Here is a 22,516-nt window from a genome sequence, read left to right on the forward strand (position 1 = left end):
CGCCCCCACTTGCATTCAGACTTTTGACGAGTCATCGGACAAAATGCTTTGCCCTGCGTATAATCTCTCTCGGATGGGGATCCGATCACTATTGATGAAATAGAGTGACTATTATTGATGAAATAAAATGTTTTTCTATTAACTTATATAGCAAGTTAAAAATGCTGAGGTGGATTGAAAATACGCTTCTTATAACAACAGTTTCAATCCAGTGTTTTCTCAGACGTCCACGTCAATTTGTTCCCGCCCATTTCAAATGTTTTGACTGTAACAGGTGACGCGCGTAATCTTCTGCGGTCTTTGTTTTGTATCCTTGCTGGTGAGAAAGATGTATTCTTATATGCTTATGACTGCCAGTTTACAAAATTACATATTAATTATATGAAATTCATGCACTTTTTTAAAAATCAGGTTCAGCATGTAAAATTTAGATTTTTTATCTTCTAGATGTAAGAACTGATTGTCTTAAAGAACATATCATTATTTTGTGATCCTAACATTAAAAAAAACGATGAAAATTAGTTAATTAGAAAACATTAAATAAATTTAACGACATGATGCATTGTTTTCCATGTTCCTAATGTTAATGCTATACATATATTAGAAAAGTGAATATTAATGCAAAAATTCATACTAAAGATTTTGAGAAAGATTTTAATTTTCAAATCAATAGTACAGTGGCGTACAGTGCTGGTCAGTTCTCTGTACAGTGCCATACAGTGAGGGTACAGTGCTTCAGTAGGACTGTATAGTGGAGTACAGTGGTAGTCAGTGAAAGGTACAGTTAATGTACAGTAAACGTCAGGCAATGTAAGTCAATTTTTGGGAATATTATTGGATTTTAAATTCAGTAATCTTAATTACTGCCTACTTCTCTCGCTCTCTGTATCAACATTTCAGTGATGATTGTTATTCTTCAGCTGGAGTGCACTTCGCAAATCCGAACGTCTCCGGTCGGCACCGGAAGTAAGCAGAAACATTTATTTTTCATTATTTCTTGTTTTTAAATATTTTTTTCTGCCATATTACAATGCAGACGCTTTAATAAATGCAGAATATGTATTTTTGTTCAAAAATCGATCCACATTAGAATAGTAAACTTTTGTCCAAGCGGCATGGCTTCAATCGCGGAGTGCCGACTCTTATTTCTTCCTTAATTGTGCTTCGATTCAAAATGTTGTCTCTGAAATAATGGACTTTAATTATTTTTGTTTGAATTTTATCAAAAATCACCGTAACATCGCCTTTTCCTAATATGAAGATATGTCTGTTGAAATCCTTAGAGAGGCTTACTGGAATTTTAGAAAGTGTTTAGAAATAAACAAAAAATGTCCCGATAGCCCTTTTAAGGTGATTTCAAACGGAAGACCCTTTCAAACAACGCTTATACATTTTTCTAACATATGTATTTTATTTAGAAATTGTGTAATATGTGATATTTAGAATTTGATATTCTACGTTTAATATAGAAGTCACCGATCGACCCCCCCCCCCCCCTTCCCAATTTATAAAATCATTTAGTTTTTAGGGCCCGATTTTACTTGATCTTTGATCTTGGGCCTTTAATTTCAACTAATTACCATTCTAGATAACTGTACTAATTACCAGACCAATTCGTTCATTAATAACAGAGTTATGAAGTTTTTGGCATTTGAGTTTCAATTGTCGTGTTTGACATGTATTATAAAAAAAAAATTCCCAAGCCCTTCACTCAATCCTAATGAAAATTCGTGAAAATGAACCTCGGACCCCATTCTTATTGTCCGTGAAATATGCAGCGGATTGCACAATTAAGACGAAATTCCTGAGATTAAACGGCGCTGTTTGCCTATACGTTGAAATTAAATTTACACAGTACACCCACCGACCCCCCCCCCTTCTTATTCACAAAATAATTTAGTTTTTCTGGCCTGATTTTACTGGATCTTTCATCTTGAACCTTTATTTTCAACCTAGTTCAAGTCTAGATTTACGTACTAATGACCATGCAGACTTATTCGTTCATTTTTAAGAGAGATATGAATTCTTGGGCATTCGAGTTTCGATTGGCGTGCTTGACATGTACTGTAGAAAAAAATTCTTACTCCCGAGCCCCTTACTCAATCCTAATGAAATTTCGTGTAAATGTACCTCGGACCCCATTCTTATTGTTTGCCAAATATGCAGCGGATTGAACAATTAAGGAGAAATTCCTGAGATCAAACGGCGAGTATAGCCTGTACGGGGACTTAAAATTTACACAGTACAAAGGATGTAAGCAGCCGCGTAATATTTCTGTTGCATGTATATTTCTTGTATTCCGACTAATCTGTATCTACGATAGCGTGTGAACTACTAATGAATGTTAGAACGGGAAATTACTGTCATCAAATTTTTACCGAATAAATTTACGTGTTACTGATTTCGTTATTTCTACATTTAAAAAGATTTTATCAATCCTGCTGAAATAAAACAGGCAAACATAATAGTAAACGACACGAAAAAATATTCTCAACACTGAAATACATGGGTAAAATGCATCAGTCATTGTTTTAGGACTTCCCCTAATTGTTGTTAACCGAATCCGAAATCCACACCTCAAAATTCTATTTTCGATTTATTTAAGACGAAAATCAAGTTCGGGTCTTTTCACCCCCCTCCAGACACACACACGCATCAATATTTCAAATGACCTCGCACTGTTACCAAACCTGAATAGTCAGACATCTTACACGTTGTTTTTATCTCATACAAAAACTCAGCTCCTCTCGAGCTCCCGGGCGGAAACGCCCAAAATTCAAAGACAAATTCGGGAATTATTTCGCGTCAACCATGTTTTGAGACACCTGCAAAGGCTCTGTGTTCTAATCTCCCCGGGGCCAAGATTTCTTCTTTCTCTCTATTTCTTCTCTCCTTTTTATTTAATTTTTCTAGCTAAAATATTCAACATAAAAGGGTTGCTGGATTGTAGTACAAATTGAAAAACACTCTTCAATTAAGATTTAGACGAAAACAGTCATTTATTATCAGGGTCTTCCGTCTTTAGCGGACGACCCTTCTATTCTTATTGTTATTAGGGTCTTCCGTTTACAAAGGAAGACCCTCTTTTTTTCTACGGTTTCTTTTTATTACAGGTTATTAGACCTGTTCTAAGGTCAAAAGACCTCTTATTTAATATGAAATAAAATGTGGCTGATCCTTAAAATTAGGGATCCAATGGGGTGTATAATCCTTCATCCATCGCTCTTTTAGATCACATGTGCATTTCCTGATAAGTTTTGTTGATGAAGATAAAAGACAAGGTCATTTCCTCTTCTAAAAATCGGACGGAAGACCTCCTCGTTGCTCGCAACGAGATCGTGTCTAGTTATTATTATTTTTTTTTTCTCCCACGTTTTCTCGAAAACGCTTCAGTCGATTTTGATAAAACTTTCAGATCTTGTTTATGACAACATTTGTAAGGAAAGTACGTGGGATTTTTTTGGTCGTCACTTCCGGTCCCGAGATATTAAAGATTTTATGTTTTTGCTTGTTCACGAGTTTTCTCCAAAAGTATTTAAGATAGAACTTTCAAATTTTCAGAGATCGTAGAGAGTGAACGGCCGCAGTGTACTACGCATATCCGAACGTCTGCCGTCACTTCCGGTCGTCAGCGGAAGGAAATGAAAAACCTTAATTTTTCAATTTTTTGAACTTGAATTTTTTTTATGTTACTATTCGATAGAGACACTCTAAAAACCTCTGAATATGAAATCTGTTTTAAAATCGATCCATGCATTCTCGAGATTTTGGGCTCCAAAGTTCTGAAGCGAGAGTCCGCGTAGCTCAGTCGTTAGAGTGGTGGACTTGTGTCCAGGCGACCCGGGTTCAGTCCCCGAGTGCCGATTATTTGTTCTTGCTTAACTGTGTTTTGTTTAACGATTTTATCTTTATAATGATGGATTTGAATGTTTTCCGTTTTCTTTTTGTCATAAATAAAAATAATAGCGGCTTTTTTTCAGTACAAATATAGAGCTCTTTTCTGTCAACTGCTCGCTAAATTCGGACGATTGTCGCATTGCCGGCATCAAAGACATGCCGCCGAAGCACCCCTGCAGTTTGACCGCATTAGAGTTCACTGGATCGCTTTGCCGGCATCAAAGAAATGCCGCCATTTCAATGATTGTATACACACAACATTTAGCAATGCACCAACGTTTTTAGTATTTCACATGGCTTAAAATGAAAGGTTGTTTTGTATTTATTCAAACATTTAGATATGTACATGTATGCATGTATACATGCGTTTATTGACAAATGTTGCGTTTATATTGAATTCCTCAACACTAAAATCTCTCTCTCTCTCTCTCTCTCTCTCTCTCTCTCTCTCTCTCTCTCTCTCTCTCTCTCTCTCTCTCTCTCTCTCTATAAAAGATCTACTACAGGTAACATGGAGTAATGAGGCTAGAGGCTAATGTACATTTGACGTCAAAAAAAGTAAATACGTATTTTTTTCTAGTTACGGGATATTGTCTACGGATGTTATTTTTTGAAATTCACTGTTCAATGATTTAATAACAAATCTATTGACTGTCTGGGATTTAAAAAAAACCGATTTTTATTATCAACTGAATGCTTAACATTGGTCATTTAGACATAACACTTGGGTATCGTTTGGATTCGGGAAAATGGGGAATAAATAATCTTACTATATTTCTAATGATGTAGGTTATTTTATTTGCTGACTTACCAGAATTTTTTATTATGCAGTTATTGTCGGCAAAGAAAAACTTGAGACAAAAAGAAATATAATACATATGAAAAAGCAGATAAAACAATTATAAATTTCTTTATCAAATCAGAGACGTAAATGTTATTTATGTCTCTGATCAAATCGATTTCTGATTAATCTCTCTCTCTCTCTCTCTCTCTCTCTCTCTCTCTCTCTCTCTCATCATACATATGTAGTGTTTAGCATGTAAATGTTATGGCATTTTATATATTTTATTTCTGAAAACTTTAAAAGTAAAAAGTAAATCCATAAATTGCGTTTGATGTAAGATTTTAAAAGATTATTGCAAATGTTTCTCGACTTGTTGCAATACTGCTGTTGTCATAGGCAAAATCCCATCGTGAGCTCTGGACCGGTAAATGTCCGAGTAAAAATAAACTGGCGACTTCGAGAGAATAATGCGTATATCTCCCCTATTGTAAGACCCATCAACTTAAAATTCGGCAGGAGTGTATCTCAGACATTTCTTTTATGAAAAATACATGCACGTTGCGAGTGTTTTAAAGATTAATTGATTTTTTAGGATTTTGAAGCGAGCTGGTAGTTTTCTATCTGGGTCAGAGTTCGACCTCTTTCTTTATGTATGGTTTCTTTGAAATTAATGTTGAAATGGGCTTGGCCCCTGTGCAGCCACGTAATATTTCTGTTGCATTTATATTTCTTTTTTTCCGTTTAGTCTGAATCTACGATAGCGTGTGAACTATTTATGAATGTTAGAACTGTGGAAATTACTGCATCAAATTTTTACCGAATAGATTTACGTGTTACTGATTTCGTTATTTCTACATTTATAAAGATTCTATCAATCCTGCTGAAATAAAACAGTCAAACATAATAGTAAACGACACGAACAAAAATTCTCAACACTGAAATACATGGGTAAACTGCATCAGTCATTGTTTTAGGACTTCCCCTAATAGTTGTTACACGAATCCGAGATCCACACCTCAAAATTCTATTTTCGATTTATTTACGACGAAAATCAAGCTCGGGTCTTTTCACCCCCCTCCAGACAAAAACACGCGTCAATATTTCAAATGACCTCGCACTGTTACCAAACCTAAATAGTCAGACATCTTACACTTTGTTTTTCATCTCATACAAAAACTTCTCCCGGGCGAAAACGCCCCAAATTCAAACACAAATTCGGGAATTATTTCGCGTCAGCCATGTTTTGAGACACCTGCAAAGGCTGTGTGTTCTAATCTCGCCGGAGCCAAGATTTGTTCTTTCTCTCTATTTCTTTCTCCGCTTTTTATTTAATTTTCTAACTAAAATAATCAACATAAAAGGGTTGTTGGACTGTAGTACAAGTTGAAAAACACTCTTCAATTAAGATTTAGACAAATACAGACTTTTATTATTAGGGTCTTCCGTCTTCAGCGGAAGACCCTTCTATTCTTATTGTTATTAGGGTCTTCCGTTTACAAAGGAAGGCCCTCTTTTTTTCTTCGGTTTCTTTTTATTACAGGTTATTAGACCTGTTATTGAGTCAATAGACCTCTTATTTAATATGAAATAAAATGGGACTGGTCCTTAAAATTAAGGATCCTACAGGTGTATAATCCTTCATCCATCGCTCTTTTAGATCACATCTGCATTTCCTGATATGTTTCGTTGATGAAGATAAAAGGCAAGGTCATTTCCTCTTCTAAAAATCGGACGGAAGACCTCCTCGTTGCTCGCAACGAGATCGTGTCTAGTTATTATTATTTTTTTCCACAAATGTTGTGCACGCGTTTTCTCGAATACTATTCGACCGATTTCAATCATTTTTTCACAGAAGATGGGACGTGATGTAAACTTCATACGTTTTTGAGATTTTTCCTGTCGGCACTTCCGGTACCGATTTATCGGCCATTTTTCACATTTTCACGACCTATTTTGTGCAGAGCTGATCTCAGAAACTATCAGAGATATGACTATGAAATTTTCAGGATAGGTAGTCTATAGTTTGAAGTTGTGCACTATTATGTTGTTTTATGCCAGTGGCGCCATTTCTTGGAGCTCGCCTGGGCTCGAAAATTGAGTACGAATTTTCATTCAAAATTTTCATACGTTTTCATCTGTATCTTTTTATCAGTTGATATTTTGTTAAGACATATATTACAAAAGTAGTAGATAATTAAAAGTTCTTTCCAACAAAATCAAGAAAAAGGGGCTGGCCCCTTAAATTAGGGGCCAAGACACTCGTAAACTCTATTACAAATAACTTAAAAACGATCAAAATTTTGTAATGCAATATAGAAGCAAAGTTGTTGATTGTAGCAATATTTATCAGGTAAAATCATTTTCACACCCATTTATGACGTAATTAAGGATTTTAAGGGGTCAAAGTACTTAAACTTTGATGCAATATATCTAGAGAAGGAGACATATTTTGTTAGGCAATGTAGAAAAGAAAATGTTTGCATTGATGATTCTAATCGATTCCACTAATCAAAACTCTAAAGTCTGTCCCCATTAAGGATCTAGAGGGCTGGCCCCTAAAATATTCAATCATTTGTATCTCAAAAATGAACAACAATTTTAGATCGGTGTAAGAACAAAAAATGTTAGTATTCGTGAGACCTTTCGATTGAACTCAAGAAAAAGGGGCCAAGACACTCGTAAACTATATCACAGATAACTTGAAAACAATCAAGATTTCAAATATCTTTGGTACCTAGCCTTTTTACAAAATTGATACCAGCGAGATTTTAGTCACTGTAAGTGATTGAGACACAACATTTTATAAATGATAGACAATCAATTGAAGATATATTTAACGGGTTTTTCTTTTGTCAACCGTCATTTCCGGTACTCACCAGAAGAGTTCAAACAATTCTTTTTTTTCACAAGTTTAACTGATTATCTTTGGTGTTTCATCTTCCATGATTAACAGTGGTGTACACTAAACAAATGTATAAAAAAAACCTAGCTTTTATTTTCATAAACCTGTTTTGTTCGTCCGTTTTCGGTCTCGAGACAAAAAACCTAGATTCACCAAGATCGCAGATTTGGCAGCGAATATCGATATTTCATCGTATCATATGAAAACAAAATCGAACGGAAGACCTACTCGTTACTCGTAACGAGATCTAGTTACATATAGATTTTCATTCATGACAAAATGCATTTTTTGGATTAGAGGTACATATTAAATAAAAATTTTCACATTTTAACTAACACCAATTCTATTGATCTAAAGTACCTCTCCTAAATGGACTTATGATTGACGCATGGTGTTTTGGCAATACAAATTGATGTTTATGTATAATTTTGGGATATGCAATTATACGTTTATGGTAGGAGTTATTTATTTTTAAAATTGTATGATTTTTCCATGAAGGTGCAAGTCAAACTTCAAGAATCAGAGGAAAGGATGAAGAAGGAAGGAGAGAAGCACAAGAGTGTGGTGGCTGGTCTACAGGGGCAGGTCCAGGAAATCCAGAGACAGTTAGAGCATGCCAAACAGGTGAGAGAGAGAGAGAGAGAGAGAGAGAGAGAGAGAGAGATTGCATAAGAGTTAAGGCACTTGACTTAATTAACAAGTCCAGAAATTCAGAGACAAATAGAGCATATAAAACATTTAAAATGGAGAGACAAAGAAACAGGGAGACTGAAAATTATAAAGTTTTAGATAAGGTATTTCTATGAAAATGTCAGAATCAATTACAATTTTTTTTACTCAACTGCTCAGTTGTCAAGTGTTTCTTTTCACAGGAGGCCAATCAGAGCAGTATGATGGACCTGGAGATAGCTGACTACGAGAGAACTGTCCAAGCCCTGAACAACAAGATCAGGGAGAGGGACGCTGCCATCACTGACCTGAAATCAGAGGTGGAGAGACTGGAAGAGAAAGCAAAGGCCCTCAAAGAGCAGATAGGTAAAAATGGCAGTGTGAACAAACTAGATAGATAAAGATATCAGTGTTAACAAGTCAGTAAAGATATCAGTGTTAACAAGTCAAATAAGATGTTTTGAACTAGTCAGTAAAGATGTCAGTTTGAACTAGTCAGTAAGTATGTCAGTTTGAACTAGTCAGTAAAGATGTCAGTTTGAACTAGTCAGTAAGTATGTCAGTTTGAACTAGTCAGTAAGTATGTCAGTGTAAACTAGTCAGTAAGTATGTCAGTTTGAACTAGTCAGTAAGTATGTCAGTTTGAACTAGTCAGTAAGTATGTCAGTTTGAACTAGTCAGTAAGTATGTCAGTGTAAACTAGTCAGTAAGTATGTCAGTTTGAACTAGTCAGTAAAGATGTCAGTTTGAACTAGTCAGTAAAGATGTCAGTTTGAACTAGTCAGTAAGGATGTCAGTTTGAACTAGTCAGTAAGTATGTCAGTTTGAAATAGTCAGTAAGGATGTCAGTGTAAACTAGTCAGTAAGTATGTCAGTTTGAACTAGTCAGTAAGTATGTCAGTTTGAACTATCAGTAAGGATGTCAGTTTGAACTATCAGTAAGTATGTCAGTTGTCAGTAAGGATGTCAGTTTGAACTAGTCAGTAAGTATGTCAGTTTGAACTAGTCAGTAAGTATGTCAGTGTAAACTAGTCAGTTAGTATGTCAGTTTGAACTAGTCAGTAAGGATGTCAGTTTGAACTAGTCAGTAAAGATGTCAGTTTGAACTAGTCAGTAAGTATGTCAGTTTGAACTAGTCAGTAAAGATGTCAGTTTGAAATAGTCAGTAAGGATGTCAGTTTGAACTAGTCAGTAAGGATGTCAGTTTGAACTAGTCAGTAAGTATGTCAGTGTAAACTAGTCAGTAAGGATGTCAGTTTGAACTAGTCAGTAAGTATGTCAGCTTGAACTAGTCAGTAAGGATGTCAGTATGAAATAGTCAGTAAGTATGTCAGTTTGAACTAGTCAGTAAGGATGTCAGTTTGAACTAGTCAGTAAGGATGTCAGTTTGAACTAGTCAGTAAGGATGTCAGTTTGAACTAGTCAGTAAGGATGTCAGTTTGAACTAGTCAGTAAGGATGTCAGTTTGAATTAGTCAGTAAGGATGTCAGTGTAAACTAGTCAGTAAGGATGTCAGTGTAAACTAGTCAGTAAGGATGTCAGTTTGAACTAGTCAATAAGTATGTCAGTTTGAACTAGTTAGTAAGTATGTCAGTTGTCAGTAAGGATGTCAGTTTGAACTAGTCAGTAAGTTTGTCAGTTTGAACTAGTCAGTAAGTATGTCAGTTTGAACTAGTCAGTAAGGATGTCAGTTTGAACTAGTCAGTAAGTATGTCAGTTTGAACTAGTGAGTAAGGATGTCAGTTTGAACTAGTGAGTAAGGATGTCAGTTTGAACTAGTCAGTTTGAACTAGTCAGTAAAGATGTCAGTTTTAACTATTCAGTAAAGATGTTAGTGTAAACTACCGTAGTCAGTAAAGATGTCAGTGTAAACTAGTCAATAAAGATGTCAGTGTAAACTAGTCAGTAAAGATGTCAGTGTAAACTATTCAGTAAAGATGTCAGTGAAAACTAGTCAGTAAGGATGTCAGTGTGAACTAGTCAGTAAGTATGTCAGTTTGAACTAGTCAGTAAGGATGTCAGTTTGAACTAGTGAGTAAGGATGTCAGTTTGAACTAGTCAGTTAGTATGTCAGTTTGAACTAGTCAGTAAAGATGTCAGATTTAACTATTCAGTAAAGATGTCAGTGTAAACTACCGTAGTCAGTAAAGATGTCAGTGTAAACTAGTCAATAAAGATGTCAGTGTAAACTAGTCAGTAAAGATGTCAGTGTAAACTAGTCAATAAAGATGTCAGTGTAAACTAGTCAGTAAAGATGTCAGTGTGAACAAGTAATGATGTTGGTGTCAACAAGCTAGATAGATTAAACTATTAGTATGAACAAAATCTATAGAAAAGTACACATGTGTTTATTTTAAAACAAATAAAAAGGTTTCACAATTGTTTTCAAATTTTTCTTAAACATTTTGATCAATATAAAAGTAACTATTTTAGACATTTGTATTGTGGTAAAATTTGACTTATATATATAATTCTGTTAATGACATTCAGATGCTGTTGAGGAGCAGCGAGTGCAGGCAGAGGACAGAGCGAGCAAACTGAAGCAGATGTTGGTCAAAACCAAGAAAGAGTTGTCAGATGCCAAGAAAGTGGTAAATGATTCTGTCCATAAAATGACAGGATGGGGCTGTTCAATAGGAATTCAAATTCAAATAGGAAATGAGTTTTTCCTATGAATTGCAAGAAGATTTAGTTTGACTGACTACTTTAAAAAAATATATAATTAGGGGCACTAATTATAACAAATGTTAATTGTTGCACTAATTTGAGAGAAAATTATCTACTCTTTGTACAAAAAATAGTTGTTTTTTTTTAAATGGTGATGAGAGAATAGATAAAGTAAACTGAGTTTTCTTTTGTTGAGGTTGACTAGATCACTAATCATTATCTCCATGTCCATTTCTCTCTCTCCTCTTTGTTTAATACACCACTTACTGTTATCTGTCGTAGGAAACAGAGCAGAGATCATCAGACGCTCAGTTACGTGGTCAGTTAGAGGGACTGAACCAACAGGTGGAAGAGTGCAAGGTAAAGTAGAATATAGGTCTATAGAAACAGGTGGAGAAGAGCAAGGTAAAGTAGAATATAGGTCTGTAGAAACAGGTGGAGAAGAGCAAGGTAAAGTAGAATATAGGTCTATAGAAACAGGTGGAGGAGAGCAAGGTAAAGTAGAATATAGGTCTATAGAAACAGGTGGAAGAGAGCAAGGTAAAGTAGAATATAGGTCTATAGAAACAGGTGGAGGAGAGCAAGGTAAAGTAGAATATAGGTTTATAGAAACAGGTGGAGGAGAGCAAGGTAAAGTAGAATATAGGTCTATAGAAACAGGTGGAGAAGAGCAAGGTAAAGTAGAATATAGGTCTATAGAAACAGGTGGAAAAGAGCAAGGTAAAGTAGAATAATATAGGTTTATAAAAACAGGTGGAGGAGAGCAAGGTAAAGGAGAATATAGGTTTAAAGAAACAGGTGGAGGAGAGCAAGGTAAAGTAGAATATAGGTTTATAGAGACAGGTGGAGGAGAGCAAGGTAAAGTAGAATATAGGTTTATAGAAACAGGTGGAGGAGAGCAAGGTAAAGTAGATTATAGGTTCATAAAACCAGGTGGAGGAGAGCAAGGTAAAGGAGAATATAGGTCTATAGAAACAGGTGGAGAAGAGCAAGGTAAAGTAGAATATAGGTCTATAGAAACACGTGGAAAAGAGCAAGGTAAAGTAGAATAATATAGGTTTATAAAAACAGGTGGAGGAGAGCAAGGTAAAGGAGAATATAGGTTTAAAGAAACAGCGGAGGAGAGCAAGGTAAAGTAGATTATAGGTTCATAAAACCAGGTGGAGGAGAGCAAGGTAAAGTAGAATATAGGTCTATAGAAACAGGTGGAAGAGAGCAAGGTAAAGTAGAATATAGGTCTATAGAAACAGGTGGAGGAGAGCAAGGTAAAGTAGAATATAGGTTTATAGAAACAGGTGGAGGAGAGCAAGGTAAAGTAGAATATAGGTCTATAGAAACAGGTGGAGAAGAGCAAGGTAAAGTAGAATATAGGTCTATAGAAACAGGTGGAAAAGAGCAAGGTAAAGTAGAATAATATAGGTTTATAAAAACAGGTGGAGGAGAGCAAGGTAAAGGAGAATATAGGTTTAAAGAAACAGGTGGAGGAGAGCAAGGTAAAGTAGAATATAGGTTTATAGAGACAGGTGGAGGAGAGCAAGGTAAAGTAGAATATAGGTTTATAGAAACAGGTGGAGGAGAGCAAGGTAAAGTAGATTATAGGTTCATAAAACCAGGTGGAGGAGAGCAAGGTAAAGGAGAATATAGGTCTATAGAAACAGGTGGAGAAGAGCAAGGTAAAGGAGAATATAGGTCTATAGAAACAGGTGGAGAAGAGCAAGGTAAAGTAGAATATAGGTCTATAGAAACACGTGGAAAAGAGCAAGGTAAAGTAGAATAATATAGGTTTATAAAAACAGGTGGAGGAGAGCAAGGTAAAGGAGAATATAGGTTTAAAGAAACAGCGGAGGAGAGCAAGGTAAAGTAGAATAGAGGTTTATAGAAACAGGTGGAGATATTTAGACCATTCCTAAGGAAAATTACAAGTACCTATGTTGCAACGGTCATCTAATTTCCACGGCTTATAGTCATAAACCAATATGTAGAGCTATATAAATATAAAAAAATGTACATACCAACAATATACCTGTAACAAAGTGTTATAAGATTGATCAGTAATGATCAGGTTTCTTTTCATTATGTCTGTATGTTGTAACAGATGCAGATGGGAGAGTTGGCTGCTGAGAAGGAGAAGTTACAGGAGAAGCTTCGCTCACTGACTGACTCGAACCAGCGTACCATCCGCTCTCTGGAGGGGCGGATCCAGACGCTTCAGGATGACCTAGAGGTCACCCGAAGTGAGATGAAAGCTGTCCAGTCGGAGTACGACGGATACAAAGTAAGCAATGGGGGAGGATTTAACAATTCATTTGGAGGATCTAACAATTTGTGGGTTGAGGATCAGATATTTTGTAGTTGTTATTAAGGTATTCGATGTATAACGACCACATTTTGTACCTAAGAAATGAATGGCCCGATATTCCTAATCATGGTATCATTTTGAAGGTGTTATCAAATGAAAATACTCCACCAAAGGAATTTTCAAAATATTAATTATGGGCCGACTAATTACACCTTGAATTTTGTATTGAAGTCTATGGGCAACGTATGTTTTAATGCGATATTGTAAAAAGTAACTTAAAATTTGTAAAATTATCTTGGTTAATACATGCATAAACTTTCTCTTTATAAAAATATGAATTAAAATGAATCATTTACCGCAGATATTCTGACGAAATTAAAATTTTCTTTTTTTCAACAAGGGGAGAAAACTCTTTAAAAAATTTTAAGGTGCAAAATGACCGGCTTCTTATAAGTTGTCAGTCATGTGAATTTGGTTCATTTCACTTTCATTGTTTTTTAGCAGTACATATTTAACTGGTTTTAAACCATTAAAAATTGTTCAATATCCCTTCATTATACATTGAATACCTTAAGGAAGGAGTCTTCTCGTTATCAAACATACTTCTTATTATAAGAAATTCAAGAAATTTTGACACAGTCAAATGGATCATATTACCAAATGATTCTATCAGTTTATTCAAATTTTTACATTTTTGTTTTCGTATAAAGGTCAGGTCAAGGTCACTACCTTTTTTCTCAACGTAAAGGATGGTAAAAATAAGTGTATCTCTTTGTAGTTCTGCAGACTTTTGTTTAAGATTTGAAGATTCTATTCTTCAATGAAGTGATAGAATATCAGAAAGTCTATCAGCTTATACTACTAAATTGAAATAATATTGAAACCAAAATTGATATTGCTTAGCCCACATTTCCTCTAATTTTCTTAAATTTTGAAGAAATTTTGATTATTTTTTTATGCTTCCAATAATAAAATATTTCAGATTTTTATGTATTCTGAAGACTTCATATAAAGATATAAATTGACAGATAAGCTAATATATTGACCATTTAATAAGAGAGAAAAACTGATTTTAGTGATTTTCATAAAAATCAATGTATAGAATGGGCGCTTTAAAAAGCTTATAAAAATGTAATTTGATAGGCAAATCATATTTTAAAAACATATTCTGAAACTCAAGTATCATATCATTAGTTCACATTAGTAAAAAAAAAATACATCATTAAATTTTTTAAAATGCTAAAAAAGACTCATTAATCTGCAGCAATTCTGAATTGCAAAACGTGATATATTCCTACGCGAATATTATGCCAAAAATATAGTCCTTTTTAGATTCTAAACATTGATTACTTTTTCTATACGAAGTTGTATGATAGTAAAAAAGAAAGAAAATTATACAATTTTAATTTCCTTTCATCTTGATTTAATGAATAATTAATCAAATTTATGTTTGACAAGTCGAAAACCAGAAAAGACTCCTTCCTTAATAACATGTAAATGTAGATGTTTATAATGTAGGATTGTGCAATTCATTAGTTTTTTCTTTGTTTATCTTTCAGGTGAGAGTACACAGCGTCCTAAAACAGCAGAAGAAAGGGAGTCAGGAGTCGGCCATCAGTGAGAGCGAGAAGATGGAGAGGTGAGGGATGGGTATTGAACTGTTCACCAGCATATCATTTCTTTTTATACAATATCATATTCTGTAAATAATAATGTTTTTAGCCCCTCACCTCTTTCTTAGAGTACTTTTTGTTTGGATGTTTAATTACATTTTTTATGTAAAAAAGCTTTTGCAGAATTTTCTTAAACATACATTTTTTCATAATTATTCATATGCTGTAAGTTTCTAATTAAACATAAGGATTAAATACCGTATTTTCCCGACGATAAGTCGGTATTTTTTTTCTCTGAAGCAGAGCACTCGACTTATCGTCTTGATCGACTTGTCTAAGGCTTAAGGTCAGAAAATTGTGAAAAAAAATATTAAAAATCTTGGTTTTAATCATCTTGAGCTGGCTGTGTTATTGAAAATTACATTGTTGAATTCAATGTTCATCTTTAATTATTATCATTTTCCCTCATCTGTTAACACTAGAATACATATTAATAACAGTTATTGAACAATGGTGTATTTTTTTAATCAATTAAAAGTTTTACCGTTCCGTTTTTATAAACACATTGTCACATGATTCCATATATCACTATAGTGGGAAGATAATATTGCGCAGTAAAATTGAAACCAAACTTGGATGGAAAAAAATATTGCAGTAGGTCCGGGGAATGTTTCATTATTCTATTAGTAAAGAGTTGTTAGTGGAAAGTATAAATAAGAAATATTTTATGGTCAAAATCAATCTTAAAATACGTAATCGGCAATTATCAACTCTATTGTTTATACGTAATCAGCAATTATCAACTCTATTGTTTATACGGTAGACTGATCCCGGTTGTGTTAATAATCTTGCTAAGGCTGACATCTATACGGCAATTTCACTCACTGTGTACATAAAGAGTACCATTATAAGAGTGATTATAGTTCATTAATAAATTATTGTCCAATTCTTTGATTATTGTTAAATAAAAAAATTAAGTAACGTATGTATGTCGTATATCGTCATTATCAAGTCGTACAAACGATCGATCTATTCTAACAGTGTCTCTTTAAAATAATAGCGTGTACCTGTATTACTGGATACAAAGTAAACAAGTTTCATCAAATCATAGTAATTGCTAAGCTTTCTGCACTTGAGATCCCCCTTTGAAGTCCGACACGAGACAGGTGCATGCCTCTGACACCGGAAATTGTTAAACAAACATTGACCACGCGCCAAGTCAACAGGTGGCTGGTTACGTAATGGCGAATACACTGGCGATGGTCAGAGTGGGTGATTATTTTAATGCATGGGAATAAAATATTTCTGTCAAAGTAAGTTTAATTTTGCATAACACGCGATATCGGGAATTGTTTACAATGCAAGCAACTTTGTAGATGTTGTCGGTATTTGAAAATATGATGCATAAGTATAAAGAGTAATTGTTTAAATGTTAATCATTAATAATAATTAGTAGCAATATCGGGGACATCGTGGCATCATACACTGATAATGTTACTGCAGTTTTATACACCATTTCAAGCGATAAGTTCGACTTGTCGTCTGAATCGACGTATCGTAGGATTTTGTTAAAATTTTGGCTAAAAATGAGCAATTCGACGAGTCGTCCGCATCGACGAGTCGTCGGGAAAATACGGTATCTGCATAAAAATGCAAAAAGTGACCCCGCAGAACTTAAACTTTTAAGAGCTCTTTTTCTAAAGGAGATCAATAAGGTCTAAAGATGGCCCTGACTATTCAGCCCTCTTAATCGTCAGCCATCTCACATTGTGTTACATTGTGTCCTTGCTTGGTTGCAATAGAATTATCAAATAAATGCAACTATTGAAACAAAAAGTGACATCACCTAAATATTTCACTAGATTACACATTAAAATAACAATCGACATTATAAGAAATGCAATGCATCGGTCATGAGTTCTGAGTGTGCAGTTTTATGTAGCAAACACAATGGGTAATTACCTTGCTGCTGATATAAGATATAGCAAACAAAATTTGTGCATGGCTATTTTTAAGTTGTGTTCAGCATTAAGTGATACATCATACATGAAATATTTGGAATCAATGGAAAGAACTGTAGAATTAATATAACTAGAAAGGATATCATAAGAGGTTTTTTTTGGTCTCTGATTTACTGCCATGTTTACATATTTCTGTTTATAAAGGCATTTTTGGACTTATATCCAGTAATTTGCTTTGATTTTCCTGTATCACTTTTTGTACATGTTTATTTTTATAGAGAGAGACTGGAGAAGGCTGTTGAACAACTGAAGAACAAAATCCAGGACCTAAGGTTTGAATACGATTGATCTACAATAAGTCTGACTTTAAATGGAAACCACCCTAAAAGAGCAATACATTATTCTTGATTTCATATCTAACTTCAGATCACAGTGACACAATCATGTTTGTGTTCAATGTCAAATGTGTGTGTGTGTGTGTGTGAGAGAGAGAGAGAGAGAGAGAGAGAGAGAGGAGAGAGAGAGAGAGAGAGAGAGAGAGAGAGAGAGAGAGAGAATGAACTAGACAGAGAGAGAACCAGACATGTGAATGCACCGTCAGAGCTTTCTTATTTTCTTTTGATCAGTGATAAATTGAAGACAGCCGAGACAGATATGGATATACAACAGGAAGAGAACAGCCATTTACTGGGCCGGTACAACAAACTGCTGACAGACCTCCAGGAGAAGGACAGCGTCCATAAAAGGAGGTAGGTGCCCTTTGTACTGATGATGCACAGAATACTTTCAGGTTTTTTTGGCAAATTTTCAATCAAAACTTTTCAAATTTTCGGTGATTTTTTATCATTTAAAAGTAAATAAATCTTACTTTGAATCAAGTTCTCAGTGACAAAATGTATGAAGTGATGATCATGAAGTTCTTGTAGAACTCGCAAGTGACGTGATTGTAAGAGTAGTGTGTTTGTAGACTAGAAGATGTGAACCATGAGAAGACCCTGCTGATGAAGGAACAGAAGGAGACCATTCATCAGCTCAACCTACAGAATGAAACACTCGCACTCTCGTTCAAGGTAATGTCTTATACATGTATTAACACAGAGGCATTGACTTACTCAAGATTAACAGACATTGTTCTTTATATATTTTCACCCCCCCCCCCCCCCCCCTTTCATGTCCTTTAGAATAATTTACTTAAACCTTAGTCACATTTCCGAAAATGACCAACGGCCGAGGGTTTTTGAGACAGAAATGGGATAATTCAGGCAACAGTCGGCAGCTCATCAGCCATTGTCTTTTTTTCGTTGGCCAACCAATTTTGTGTCCACTTGGCCAAGCTATAATTTTTTCTGCGTTGGTGGCTGATTTCTTTAGTTTAGATAGTCATCGAATAGTCCGTCGAACAAAACTTGCTTGTAAGACATCTATTTTAATGCATTGACACCTATAAAGTAGGGATGGCAATTGCTAACCGTTTAACCGATTAATCAGTCGGAACGATGGTAATCGGTTACCGATTCTGTAATCGGTTAATTAAATAAAAAAAAATTGACAAAAACCAACAATAAGGACTATGAACATTCATATTTTAACATTTTCATACATTGCTAAAAGCTTTAATTTAGGGATAATTGATTTTCTCCTTGAAAATTCGTTACATGTGTATTACTTTATATTAATTTCTTTTTTTATTGAAATGGTATTAAATTTGACTATGCTATCAAGTCTGCATACTTTAAGTCTTCTTGCATGTAAAAGTAAAGAAGATGGGGGAACAAGATAGCGAAAATGCCCATTTGGTTAAGTCGTAAAATACAATTTGAAATTTAATTTTTTTAAACTAAATATACTTGATTCTGTTATAATGCAAGTTTTCAAGACCACAATTTCTAACTATATTCAGTTTTGAATATTTTAACAAACGATAAGAAAAAAATCTTAAGTTTTGGTAGTTTCGAACCCACAACCTAAAAACCTTATCATTATTATGTTACCTAATGTCTGATGCTCTAACCACTGATCCATTTGAGTCACAACAAACTCCATTGTTAAATGCTATATGCGACTTAGACCACGAATTACGGACTTGTATTATTTTTCTAAAATGTTCAATTGTTGCAATACAAAATGAAATTTTTAAAGTATAGTGGGTCATCTCTCCACGTTTTTGTTGATTGAAATCGGTTTGATTTCCTTTAAACCTTATACTAGTATAGACCATGACAAAAATATGGAGCTCAGACCCACTTTATAAAAGAAAAGTCAATGAAGTTCTAAAAATGACACTATTTGGAGGTTTTGACATGCATCCTCCAGTTTAAATCAACCTATTCCAAATATTTAACATATTTAAGGGTTATAAATCGATGTCATGGTAAATATACATTGTTTTCAATAATTTAGAAAGTAATTTTTAGATTTGTTGATATTTCAATTTTATAGTATCTTCTCTATCCTCGTATAGGCAGTTTACACCTTATTCACCCATCTTCTTTATTTGAGAATGAAATCATAAAAATATGTTTCTAAAAAGTAAATTCTGAATTTCTGATACAATTAACTGGTTAATCAGTCGGAACATTTTGCAATTAACTGATTAGCAATTTTGTAACCGATTGTCAACCCTACTATATGAAGGAACAATTGACCCCTATTGATTCAAGTTCACAAAGTCCAAGGGTCAAACAACTTTAGAAAATAGAAGATTGTCTGCCCAATGATTATTAACTGAATTAATAAACAGAGTAATTCTGCTTGTTATTGAAGGATCAGATACAGTCCCTTCAGGAGGACCAGAGTCGGGCCATCAACATGCTTCAGATGCAGATTGATTCACTGGAACGTGAAAACACTCGCCTACAGAGGGAGCTTCAGCAGCAAATGTCAAAGGTCATCAGTGTAAGGTCAACTGCAGTCACTGAGCGACAGAGTCCCATCTCCTCGGCAATGGAGTTAGTGGTTCACGACATCCGGCACGAAGAGCGACAAGAAGGGGAGGTAAATTGATATTGCATGAGGGGATTTACAAAAAATTAAGTTTCATTTGATTTATTTCATTGCAAGTTATATGGACATTCAGTATTTTTTTTTCCTGATGGCATTTTCGCCATTTTGAAAGAACACTTTTTAAGTTGGATATATTTGTTTTTTGTTTCAGGGGTCAGAAATTGTAGATCCCGAGCCTTGTTCAAAGGTAACCAAAACTAGTGTTATGTTTCTCTTTGATTAAAAAATTTCTATTCATCCTAAATATTTACCTGTAACATACATTAGTTGACTCATCCTTTGCTAGGAAACTCTTAATACAATTCTTTGGCAACCCAAAGCTTAGTGCAGACTCTTTGCTTTTGTTGTAGGGAATTATGAGGCCGTCTCCTTTACCACTTGACAAATTACTGTCCACAGGACCAGAAGATACAGGTACGCTGCACTCTACATTCAGTAACACATTTATTCACGATTTACTTTGAATAAACATTAATACCCATTTCTATGATTCTACAAACAGTAGATAGTTATTTCAATCTGTAATATTCAGAATTGGTAAATAGGACATTAATCAAATGAATATAACGTACCCAAAATTCAATTCCAAATGAACACATAGTTGTTTAAATAATATTACCTGACTCTTCATTTTTTGGCTCAAAAGAAGTGTGCTTGAATGGGAAAATTTAAAAAAAAGTTATTAGAACACAGTTTTATGTGTGTGTGTGTGTGTGTGTGAGAGAGAGAGAGAGAGAGAGAGAGAGAGAGAGAGCAAGAGAGAGAGTTTATAGATAAGGGCAATAAATCTGCAATTTATTTTGTAGTTCATTCTAAAGAGTTGACAGAACTAGAGGTGGAGACACTGAAAGAGAACCTGTCCACAGCTCACAAACGTATAGAACATCTCACGGAGGTAAGAAACATATAGAATATCTCACTGAGTTAAGAACTGTATAGAATGTCTCACTGAGTTAAGAACGGTATAGAATATCTCACTAACGTAAGGAATGTCAAGAATATCTCACGGAGGTAAGAAACATATAGAACATCTCACTGAGGTAGGAAACTTATAGAACACCTCAGTGAGTTAAGAACGGTATAGAATATCTCACTAATGTAAGAAATGTCAAGAATATCTCACGGAGGTAAGAAACATATAGAACATTTCACTGGGGGTAAGAAATGTATATAGAATATCTCACTGAGATAAAAAATGAAAAGAACATCTTACTGAGGTAGGAAACTTATAGAACATCTCACTGAGGTGAGAAATGTATTGAACAACCCACTGAGATAAGAACTGTAAAGAATATCTCATTGAGGTAAGAAACATATAGAACATCTCAATGGGATAAGAAACTTAAAGAATATCTCACTGAGGTGAGAACCGTATAGAATATCTCACGAAAGTAAGAAATGTCAAGAATATCTCAATGAGGTAGGAAACATATAGAACATTTCACTGGGGGTAAGAAATGTATATAGAATATCTCACTGAGATAAAAAATGAAAAGAACATCTTACTAAGGTAAGAAACTTAAAGAACATCTCACTGAGGTAAGAAATGTATTGAACAACCCACTGAGGTAAGAACTTTCAGAACATCTTACTGAGGTAAGAAACATATAGAACTTTTCTTTAAGGTATGAAACATATAGAACATCTCTCTAAGGTGAGAAATGTATTAATATAACGTCTCACTGAGGTAAGAAATGTATTAAACATCTCATTAAATTGAAACATAAGTTTTGAACATCCCACTGGGGTAAGAAACTGATAGAGTATCTCACTGAGGTAAGAAACTTAAAGAATATCTTACAGAGGTAAGTATCATACAGAACATTTTACAGGGTTAAGAAAATAATAAAATATCTCACTGGGGTAAGAACTTTTAAAACATTTCTCTGAAGTAAGCAGCTTATTAAACATCTCACTGTGGTAAAAAATGAATAGAACATCTCTTTGAGGTAAGAAATGTTTAGAGTATTTCACTGAGGTAAGAAGTTGTAACAGCAAACAAAGAAAATTTTTCACAGAGGTTACAATTGTATAAAACATCTCAAGGAGGTGAAAACTTTTTTAGAGGAAGATCACCATTTTCTATTCGGAACTACTCTTTATTGTAGTTAAATAAACCTCACCCAGTGGAGACTTAAAAAATTGGTTGTTTCAAAACTAATTCTTATATCCTTAAACCTTACTAGTAAGAGGGAAAAAAAACATTATTTAAGGATGAACTCAATGTTTATCCAAGTTATAAAATTATAACTTTGGTTGGGGCAGTTTACACTTTATAATCCGCGAAGTGGATTATAAAAAAGCCCAAATTGCTTGAATCCAGGTTATACGAGTATAACTTGGGTAGATTTTGAGTTCATTCCATATAATTTATTTTTCTATAATTTACTGTACAAATTAAGTGTGTTTTACTTTTAAAAATGATATTAATCTGTTCAAAATTCAAGCATGATTTTTAGTCTTGTGACGTGCAAACCAAGTTATATAATTTTAACTAAATGTTTCTATCCAATCAAACCTGTGTTACAACCAGAATTAAATTATATAATGATGATGTTATTGCAGTTGTCAAGTGAAAATGAGGCTACAGTAATGCGATTGGAGGAGCAGGCAAAAATCCTGAAAGAAGAAATTCGTCGATTGGAGCGGAATCAGCAACGTGAAAAAGAGGCTGCCAACATGGAGTACCTCAAGAATATTCTCCTGAAGGTGCGCATGATG

The 22,516-nt window shown here is 34.4% G+C and overlaps 1 protein-coding gene across 4 annotated transcripts in view; it reads left to right on the forward strand.

Annotated features, from left to right (window-relative positions):
* The window catches only part of LOC105342939 (GRIP and coiled-coil domain-containing protein 2), a 38,439-nt gene that overhangs the window by 13,989 nt on the left and 1,934 nt on the right, over window positions 1–22,516 (forward strand). Inside the window, exons 13-27 of one of the 4 annotated variants that reach the window (XM_066068258.1) lie at window positions 8,082–8,207; window positions 8,456–8,618; window positions 10,743–10,843; window positions 11,202–11,264; window positions 12,488–12,502; window positions 13,015–13,194; window positions 14,778–14,857; window positions 17,071–17,124; window positions 17,419–17,541; window positions 17,760–17,862; window positions 19,556–19,786; window positions 19,947–19,982; window positions 20,146–20,209; window positions 20,602–20,690; window positions 22,361–22,504. In XM_066068258.1, the coding sequence (XP_065924330.1) occupies window positions 8,082–8,207; window positions 8,456–8,618; window positions 10,743–10,843; window positions 11,202–11,264; window positions 12,488–12,502; window positions 13,015–13,194; window positions 14,778–14,857; window positions 17,071–17,124; window positions 17,419–17,541; window positions 17,760–17,862; window positions 19,556–19,786; window positions 19,947–19,982; window positions 20,146–20,209; window positions 20,602–20,690; window positions 22,361–22,504 (1,572 nt within the window). Of the gene's footprint in view, window positions 1–8,081; window positions 8,208–8,455; window positions 8,619–10,742; window positions 10,844–11,201; window positions 11,280–12,487; window positions 12,503–12,532; window positions 12,548–12,715; window positions 12,731–13,014; window positions 13,195–14,777; window positions 14,858–17,070; window positions 17,125–17,418; window positions 17,542–17,759; window positions 17,863–19,555; window positions 19,787–19,946; window positions 19,983–20,145; window positions 20,210–20,601; window positions 20,691–22,360; window positions 22,505–22,516 lie in introns of all 4 variants that reach the window. The other 3 variants (XM_066068260.1, XM_066068259.1, XM_066068257.1) reach the window with 3 other exon arrangements.

This window comes from Magallana gigas, chromosome 8 (assembly GCF_963853765.1).
Source record: "Magallana gigas chromosome 8, xbMagGiga1.1, whole genome shotgun sequence".
In the NCBI taxonomy this organism is placed as follows: Eukaryota; Metazoa; Mollusca; class Bivalvia; order Ostreida; family Ostreidae; genus Magallana; species Magallana gigas.